The 9858-nt window shown below is 39.2% G+C and overlaps 1 protein-coding gene across 1 annotated transcript; it reads left to right on the top strand.

Annotated features, from left to right (window-relative positions):
* The first annotated feature begins 348 nt into the window (after positions 1-348).
* Positions 349-5882, top strand: LOC128639016 (threonylcarbamoyl-AMP synthase-like). The gene is made up of 7 exons (XM_053691159.1): positions 349-377; positions 1922-2039; positions 2328-2522; positions 3640-3802; positions 4325-4490; positions 5164-5258; positions 5352-5882. Exons 2-7 carry the CDS (start codon positions 2019-2021, stop codon positions 5441-5443), a joined length of 732 nt encoding a protein of 243 aa, XP_053547134.1. The 5' UTR covers positions 349-377; positions 1922-2018; the 3' UTR covers positions 5444-5882.
* Positions 5883-9858: the final 3976 nt, after the last annotated feature.

The following is a 9858-nucleotide window of genomic DNA, read 5'->3' as shown; positions in this document are numbered from 1 at the left end:
TGCTGCTCATATTTAAAACTAAGTATTCACTTGTGTCACTCTTATGTGCAAATGAGCCAACGTTTTAAAAATGATGTGAAGCACATAGTACAACAAACAACTCTGCTGTACATTTTACTACTGAAATTACTATATCTGGGGCATTTTATTTATGTATCATGGTATCTATATAAAGTATGAGGAAATAAGTTAAAGACACCTTCTCAGGAAAAAGGAAATACAGAGTCAACTGGCAGTGAAAAGGAAAGACCAGAAATAGATGAAACATATAAGCAACTCCACCCATAAGCCAACCTGTATATAAACAGCTCCCCAGAGAAAGAATATTATTAGCACTTAGGACAGAGGTGTACAATCTCAGTACTGGAGTATAGCAGGTAAGTCAAAATCAGTGCTAGGTGGATTTTTAAAAAGTTATCTTGCTGTGTATCATGCATGTTAATATTAATAGTACAGCCAGTGAACCCTGGGAAGAAATAAGTTATATGAGAATTATATACATGTTCCACTTTGGTTCACTGTAAACAATGTATTTAAGGTTCTCTGGGACCAAATCTTGACTGCTATGCTTGATAGATTAAATTATAACATTTTTAGCAGCACCATTAACTGAAACAAAACTTTCATATACATTTTAAATTGTGAATTGTTCAGTGAGTTAAAGGGACACTGAACCCAATTTTTTTTCTTTTGTGATTCTTCAGATAGAGCATGCAATTTTAAGCAACTTTCTAATTTACTCCTATTATCAATTTTTCTTGCTTGTTCTCTTGCTATCTTTATTTGAAAAAGAAAGTCCAGAACCTTGGACAGCACTTGTTTATTGGTGGATGAATGTATCCACCAATCAGCAAGAACAACCCAGGTTGTTCACCAAAATGGGCCGGCATCTAAACTTACATTCTTGTTTTTCAAATAAACATGCCAAGAGAATGAAGAACATTTGCTAATAGGAGTAAATTAGAAAGTTGCTTAAAATTGCATGCCCAATCTGAATCACAAAATAAAAAATTTGGGTTCAGTGTCCCTTTAAACAATGTTGTCTTTGCTTACATACGTGCAGTGTTAATATCTACTACACAATGCAGCTTCTGCTTTTTTTGTCTGCTGGCTGAGTGGAACCATAAATTTGTCATGCCCAGAGCCCCACAAATGCTGAGGGTAGCTTTGATCTCCTGTGTGTGTATTTCAGTTTGCTTGTATGTTTAAGCATGGCTCTAATCAAGGCAGAACCAATGCTGTTAAAATGTGTTGGCTGCAAGAATTCCCACTATGGGCTAGATTTATTAAAGCTAAGGCGTACAGGGGCCCGTATACACGCCCCTGTACACCTCAGCCCGCCTGTGGCGGGGCAAAATTACCCGCAGGCATTCGCCATTGCACACGAGCGCAATTTTGCACTTATGTGCAATCCCGCCTCCTGCATGCGCACAGCCAATCACGCGCGGGCAGGAGCTGTCAATCTCCTCGGTCTGACTAGACCGAGGAGATTGAATTTCGCCACATTAGAGGTGGCGAAGAGGTTAAGGAAGCGGCGGTCTGGTGACCGCTCCTTGATAAATGACGGTGAGCAAGTTCTTGTGAGAACTTGCAGCCGTAGGGCTTTAATAAAGCTAGCCCTATGTCTTCTGTTTACAACTGCTCATGCAAACATCATCCTCTGCCTTATCACTCTTGTTGTGGAGGCTGTTATTGTCTGTTTTCTACTCTTCACTTTAGATTTTGCCCTACCCTTTAAGGAAGCTCACACTGTGACTATCCTAGCTTGTAGCATGTATGGTTTAACTTTTTTGTTCTACTGAAACATAATTTTGAGCAATATATGATATTTAAATAATTTTATGTCAATTGCACCAATTTTCAATGTAAGTTGCCAGGTGTCATGTTAGAAAATCTCTTACATACTGTGTTTTCCCCACAGTTACTGTTCTATCACTGTTGGACACCCTGTCTTCTTCTGTCTCTGTCTTCTTCTGTGGTCTCTGGAAAAGAAAATACTCAATAAGAAGCGGATTAGCATGGCACCCACCATCTATAAGGTAAATATAGAACTGCACACAAACATAGACTAGTGCCAACAAATATGCAAACATGTGATAGCTGGTTACAACCAATAAGATATTGTATGTGCACAAGTTATTTAGCCATTTAGTCAGTTTTATGCATTTCAAACATTCCTAAATTATTTTGATATTTTATATTTTCATATTATTGTAATACCTTATGGAAGATCCAACCAGTCATTTTAAGAGAGTTAATAGATGTACCAAACTATCAGCATATGTCAGGGTGACTTTACTGACTGAATCTAACTCATCTGGCTATAGAAGCAAGAGTCAGCTAAGAGTGATGATGTTCCTGAGTCGTGCCTTGTACCTCACTCTCACCGTACCAGCAGCGTGAGGACCATTGCACAGATACTGGAGGGAGGAGGAGTGTGTGGAATTCCCACTGACACTGTGTACGCTCTTGCTGCTTCCTGTAAACACCCAGATGCTATCAGCAGGATCTATACCATAAAGGTGAGATAGCATTTTGCATTGAGTTACAAATGTAATTTCCTTTTAAAAGGCACTTACTCCGAATACGTGTTAAATGAAGATATTCTATTAAAACACTGAGAAAATGTTATAGAGAGAGGCTACAGGTCATTCTGACATGGAGTTTTAGGAAGCACTTATTGTGCTACACTGACCTTGAGACACAAGGAACAATTATAGCATTATTTTGAGGATGTGGTATAGGTTATATGCTAAGGATGTAATAAGGAAAAGTTATTATGTTCTATGTTATTATGGGTTATAGGATGTAATCATTATGTCAAATTGACAAGGAACTACGGGGAACAATTATAGGTTCATACAGAGAATATGTTATAAGATGGAGAAGTAACACACAGCAGTTATAAGGGTTGCATATTAACCCCTTAATGATCATTGACAAAATGATTCAGTCATGGAACTTTCGAGTAAACTGAAGCTGTGACCTTAAGGGGTTAAAAGTCACAAGGAATTGTTATTGAGGGACTTCAAGGAATTATATGGGCTGTTCAAAGACATCCATTGAGGGAGGGATATGTGGAAAATGTATATAATCACTGTGAAAAGAAGACGTAAGCAGCAATTATAGGTGGATTAAAGGAGCAGTTATAGAGGCCTATTTATCAAAGGTCTGGCGGACCTGATCGGACGGTGCGGATCAGGTCCGCCAGACCTCGCTGAATACAGAGAGCAATACGCTCTCCGTATTCAGCATTGCACCAGCAGCTCTTGTGAGCTACTGGTGCAACGCCTCCCCCTGCAGACTAGCGGCCAATCGGCCGCCAGCACAGGGGTGTCAATCAACCCAATCGTACTCAATCAGGTTAAATTCCGGCGATGTCTGTCCCCCTGCTCAGAGCAGGCAGACAGGGTTATGGAGCAGTGGTCTTTAGATCGCTGCTTCATAACTGCTTTTTCTGGCGAGCCTGCAGGCTCACCAGAAACACGGGCCCTCAAGCTCCATTCGGAGCTTGATAAATGGGCCTCTATGTCTCACTTTGAAAACAAGTTGCACAGAGCAGTTATAGGCAAATGGAATAGAATATATAGGAAACATATGACTGATATTGCACTGACCTTTATACCGCTCACATTCTAGGAACGACCATCAGAGAAGCCCATCTGCATTTGCATCTCTAACTTGGAACAGCTGAGAGTAATTGAGCCTCCATTCAGTCCCCTCCTTTGGAGGTTCATGGACATGGTCTACCCAGGAGGCATTAGCTGCATAGTACCAAAAGGAGACTGGCTGGAAAGGCTAGGTAAGCAATAACAATAGCCCATAAAAGATATAAAATCACAAAATTACAGCAAACTACAGTACAACAAACACTACTATAGCACATCTACCACTTACAATACTCCATGCTTGCTTGAGAAGTGTCCATGCATAAACTTACTAAAATGTAAATAGGATCCTATCACCTTGCTCAGTTTAGTTAGTGGTCAGGTTTATATATATTTTTCTTTGACTTATGTAAATACTATCAAAACATTAAATGCATACAGAGTACAAGGATTAGAAAGGTCAGTCTGGCTTAGTAAACTTGTGCCAACATATCACACTGGGATAGAACATAAAAAGGTCACATTCTGTACTGTTGGTACTTTGGTTAAGGATTATTTGTTTATATCAAATTGTAATGACCCACAGATGCAGGCTTATACACATTGCTCTTTTAATTGTTATGTGTGATACCTAAAAGAAGAAAAAGCAATAACTGTCTGCTATGTGACTTCCATATAGTAGAATATTCCGCAAACCCCTTTTCTTTGTTTTTAAGGTGTAGGTGCAGCTTATGATAAGGTCGGGACACAGGACAACATCATGATACGGGTTCCAGACCACACAGTTACTGCTCACTTAACAGACATGACAGGACCCCTAGCCATTACTTCAGCAAATCCAAGCGGGGAGAGTGACAGCACCCACCATGACATGGTCATAACGTGAGTAGTGAAACACAGTATGATGACTTAAGTCACAGTCACAATATGGATAGACACCACAAAGCCAGGGTTATCACAAATATTCTTTAGTAACAGTAAACTGGAGACATATACACAATGATTATGAGGGCAGCACCCACCCTGCATCGTGTGTAAATAACATACCGGTTATTAGAAATGTATAATGTGAGTTTACCATCAAAATTGCTTTCAAGTTCCTACTTCAAGGGAAGCACAGTAACAATACAGATTACCATTAATTTAACTGTAATTTATTCTTGGTTCAAACTGAAGAATACTAAATCCTTTTATTGACAGTGCACATACACCTTTATAGACAACACATAGTATACTCACGTATATATCACTGCCATTTGTAGGAACCCTTAAACTTTTAAAAATATTAATGACTAACACACTCTGGCATTGTTATTCTTCGGATCTGTATACAATGTTTTACAAATCAATTGGGCATTTAAACTGGGGAATGCCAAAAAATGTTGAGGATTTATTTTGTAGCAGTTTGGTCCTGTATCATTCTTATGCCCCCAAGTGATTGTAATCTTCTGGAAGATGTAATGAGCAGTAGTCTGACAGAGCATGATGGGGTGGTCATTTGAGATGTAATACAATGGATTTGAGTCTTATTAACAGTAAATTCTGTACTTTTCAGGCGCTTGAGTCATAAATTAGATGCTGTTCTCCGTGATGGATATTCCAACAAACTTGTAGGGTCCACAGTGGTAAACTGTACAAAGATAGATGAAGGTCAGTAATATTACATATAATGCAGTTCAAACTATATACTGTACATGAAGACTTTTGACCCTGATTTTAATTATTTCTTTCACCTATTCCTAGGCTCTATCACAATACTGCGTGAAGGCTGTGTGCCTGCCGCTAAGATCATGCAGCTGTTTGAATGTGCAAAGAACACACAGGATGTGCTATAAGCCAATAAAACACCATTATCTGCAACTTCAGTGGTTTGAAAATTGTTGCTTGGTATCATTATTTGAAGTCCTGCTGGCAGGGATTTAAATTATTATTGTAAAACAATTGAGCATAAAAGAAAAACACTTTTATTTTTCCTACTGTCTAAAACATTTATTTATTTTTGTTGACTGTAAACTATAATTATTTATATCTTAAATTTGTATTAATGAGATATGTTTATTATTGTGTTGTTCTACTGAATGGTTTCTAATGAATACAGCAATAACTAATGTATAAAAATATGGTGCTATTAATGAGATATGTTTATTATTATGTTGTTCTACTGAATGGTTTCTGAATGGTTAGCAATAACTAATGTATAAAAATATGGTGCTATTTGTTTTTATTTTGAATGTGCTGTATATGGAAAAAATAAATCTGGTTTTATTTTTATTACTATCTTGACTTAATTTTTTTTTTTTTTTTAAATGTTTTTATTGAGGCAATCCAAACAAACACATAACAGTTACAAATTGAAGGGCAACATCACAAGTACACTAATGCAAGAGACCTTGGTTACATAGTTCAACACATCAATGAGCAGGGAATCACATCTCGCCTAGCCGGTTCCAAATATTACCCTTCAACATTGCACCTCATTTTATTGTTGTATCTGCATAGTGTCATCAGTGTAACAGAGATCCACCCAAGGGATCTGAAAATTAGGGTATAGATGAAGACACATCATTAATACAGTAATATCATATGGTGAGTTAAGAAAACTGCATACTCAGACTGAACCCGCTTAAGCATCTTCAAAAGATATTAGACATTACATAATATAACACAGTGATATAATTGGAATATAAGCAAGATAAGAATACAAGTTGGTCCGATGTGGGCGCAAGTAACAACAGTTTCAGTCTAAGTCACATAAAGAAGATCAGTAAGCAATCTTCTGTTAACTCTTCTTCAGGTTAACATATGTAGGAAAGAGTATATATGTAAACACAACAGTATTATTCTTCCTTTGTTGATCAGCAATCGCCCCCACAGGATCTCATTCTATGAAGAACTCGGGAAACACTTATGTTGGTTACCTTAGATCCTCTAACTTCTATGTATCTTAACAAAGAATCTATCACTTACATTAAATATGTACATGAACTGATATGTATACAAAAGTTACAAGAATGGACAGTTTGCAGACTTTAGAACACAAAATAATAGTCAAAATAGAACTTTCAATAATAAGATCCTGAAGAGCCATTCATACACACATGTAGGTAAAATCAAAATCAAAGGCCCCACGGATAGGACAGAGACTACATAACTCTGTCAAATAGGAAGTATGGAGGATAAGCTGTTTATCCCTTACCACAAAGTGAGTGGGGGGGGGGGGTCGGATTCAGGGCTGGTGATGGAGTCCCCTTCCTTAGATAAGCTATGCAACCTAAAGTATATTTGGTATAAAAGCACTCCTCAACCCAACATATATTATCAGAAGGGGACTACCATAATTTTAAAGTGAGTGACAATGTTAACTTATTATCTAATATAGGGTACTGTAGTGAGGGCAATGTCCACTGAGTTTACTACCAGGGAGATAAGGCTAAAACAATAGCAATGCGTGGCAGGTGTACTTTAACAATCAAAAGAAGTAGCATACTCTATGAATCCAGGTGAACCCTAGCAGTTCCCATAGCTAGATCCTTACGTGACTACTTTTAAACACAGACAGTTACATTTATAGTGTTGAAAAGGGGTGACGCAGATTAATATAACTAATCATGGGAAGAGTTGGTCATACACTCTATAAGCTATGTGACAGGCAAACTAAGTGTAAAAAAAGCTTAATGAGCAATCATATGAAATGAGGAGCAATTAGTGATACTAAATTTCTGAGTTTCGCTAAACACTTAGGAATCTATTCCGCCAGAGATAGACATCAAGAAGACAGTATGTACATTTGAAGGGCGCTTTTCAGCAATTAGACATAACACTAGTCACTTAGCAACAGGACTACAGCATAACTAGAAACTGAAGTCTTGATCAGCCAAAAACCCCTTTCAAGACCTCTTAGCTCAGAGCAAGTATTGAAGCTATTCTCAGCATATGAAACACAATAAACATAGAAGAAACAGAAAAAAATATACCATACACTGTGCCAAAAGATAAATCAAGTACACATGCTTACTAAACGACCATATTATGAGCCCATCCAAATAAGAGTATTTACATTTGCGCACTCAGGGACAAGGAAAAAGGATAACAATCAGAAGCATAGAGATATGTAATGAGCAGGAGTATGGGCTCTACAAATAACAGAGGAATGCGCTAATTGATATATGGGAGCATGGGGCAGCCCTCAACTGGGAATCCAACGGTATGTCTTCATGAGTACAGTGGGTATTAATCCAAAGTAGGTAGGGCACCTCCAAGCAGGAGAAACGTACATTATAGTCTCTCACAGTCTCAATAAACAGCTCAAATGCACATAAATCCTGCCTGTAGCATCTGATTAACCTGTTTGCATGCAAGCAAAACCATCAGCCTCTAAGCGGGGCCAAACAGCCCGGAGATCCCAAGGGGAGTACAGGCATAAAGTCAGGTGCATCTGAGGACTCTGGCAGCATTCCCAGTAGAATTGCCTTGTAAGACCCGCAGAGCTAATGACAGAGAGAGGCGTGCTTGATAGCGCGTGAGCGCTGTAGTGTTCCTCAGCATCTACCTCCATGTGCGAGTGGCCACACTTTATTTCTTCCCATATGTGCAAGCTGCTTGCGGCGGCAGAGGGAGAGTGAAGGTCCATCTTGAGGGTCGTTCCTACTAATGTCAGTAATGAGGAGTGCGACTGAAGATCTGCAGGTGCTGCTGTACACTGCGACTCCCGTACTCCTCTATACTCCTCCACGGCGGTATCGTGGTGGGTTCGCGCCACTTGAATTGTGACAATAAAAGCATCTAGTCTCTCGCACAGCTTCTTCCCATGCTCTTCCAGTAAATCTCTAATGCCCGTGTACAATACTTGGGTCTCCATGTCGGTCAACAGTACACGATCCCCCAAAATGGCGCCTCAGTATGTGGCAGGTAGCTTCGCTACAGTTATTCAGCTTAGCATTGTAGACACAGCCACCGAATTGTAATCAGCATGTCTCAGGCGTCTTCCTATGTTAATACCCGTTAGGTACAATATTTGTGTTCAGGGTTCTTATTCTCAGTAGGGCTATTTTGAAAACTGCATACCCGGAGCTCCCAGATTATGCGACCATCTTGGTTGCTGGGTAACTCCGCCCCTTGACTTTAATTTTTAAACTTAAATCAAGCTAAGCTTAAATAGTAGGAAAACAGTGAGTAGAAATAAAAAGCATAAAAACAGATTTAGATGAAGAACCAACATCTTAATCTCAACAAAAGTTCTCAACCTTCATATTTACAAATAATTACCCTTGTTTTATTTGTCCATTGATATAATTTAGCATTTATCTACCACTAAAAACTGCCCATACATTTTAGATTTTTTTAGCTTCAAATTATGTTCTCCTGTATTTTCTGTACAAAGGATTAAACGCCTATCAGTTGTTACCAGCAGAGAGGAACATAACATAATTGAACCTTTAAATAACTTAACTATAAGGAATAAGTAAAACACAGAAACTGATTGTGGGTAAAAAATTTTGACCGTCACGGGTCAAAACATTTATTAAATGAATAACTTCTGAAACTGAACCGACAGGCAAGATGGCGGCAAGAACTTATCACTAAACATAACCCAGCGCTGCTGGAGGTAAATGACCCAAAACGGAAACTGCAGCAGAGAGGCTCTCTGCTCAAGGAAATGCTGCTGAGGGGTATCGAGCTCTTGTGACCCACCCACAAGGGGAATGAGGGGCACCCCACATGCACTTGGGGATGTCCACCTCTCTCACTTTCAGATTGGTCATCACTCACCCCTTTTCGCCCTTTCCTACGCAACAGGGCCGCTACCTCCCGCCACAAGATAGCATGAAAATGATACACTTGCCACCACCCTAACCAACCAAAACCTGCTTATAGATGGGTTACTATAGAATTCTTAATATCAGCAATAAAGAAATCTAGGGCTACATTCTCTAGGTGAACCCTATCCTTCCTATAGTACTGCAGCTTGTCGGCCGTGATGGAATCGTGCCTGACAACGAATCCTCCCACCCCCGTGATGGTCTTGCCTACTGAGGCATTTATCTTTCTTCACACCCTATAGGCTGCACTGTGACTAGCCATGTGTCGCCATTTCAGTCTGGGAATAATATTGGACCACCCTATCTTAACGTTTGAGATTCTAGTCCTTATCCATGCAATCCCAGCCTGCATGATTTTTATCAATTCTAACACTGGAATGGCGCCCACATCATTACCCCCAAGGTGGATGATCAATATGTGAGGCTTACCC

Source organism: Bombina bombina, chromosome 1 (assembly GCF_027579735.1).
Source record: "Bombina bombina isolate aBomBom1 chromosome 1, aBomBom1.pri, whole genome shotgun sequence".
Classification (NCBI taxonomy): Eukaryota; Metazoa; Chordata; class Amphibia; order Anura; family Bombinatoridae; genus Bombina; species Bombina bombina.
This window is presented reverse-complemented; position numbering and strand designations above follow the sequence as displayed.

What these genes read in the sequence shown, in the direction of transcription:
- LOC128639016 (XM_053691159.1), top strand. Translation starts at nt 2,019, where the DNA reads ATGGCACCCACCATCTATAAG. An exon ending in AGACTGGCTGGAAAGGCTAG is followed by an intron (nt 3,803 to 4,324) that starts GTAAGCAATAAC and finishes TTTGTTTTTAAG; the next exon opens with GTGTAGGTGCAGCTTATGAT. An exon ending in CTGTACAAAGATAGATGAAG is followed by an intron (nt 5,259 to 5,351) that starts GTCAGTAATATT and finishes ACCTATTCCTAG; the next exon opens with GCTCTATCACAATACTGCGT.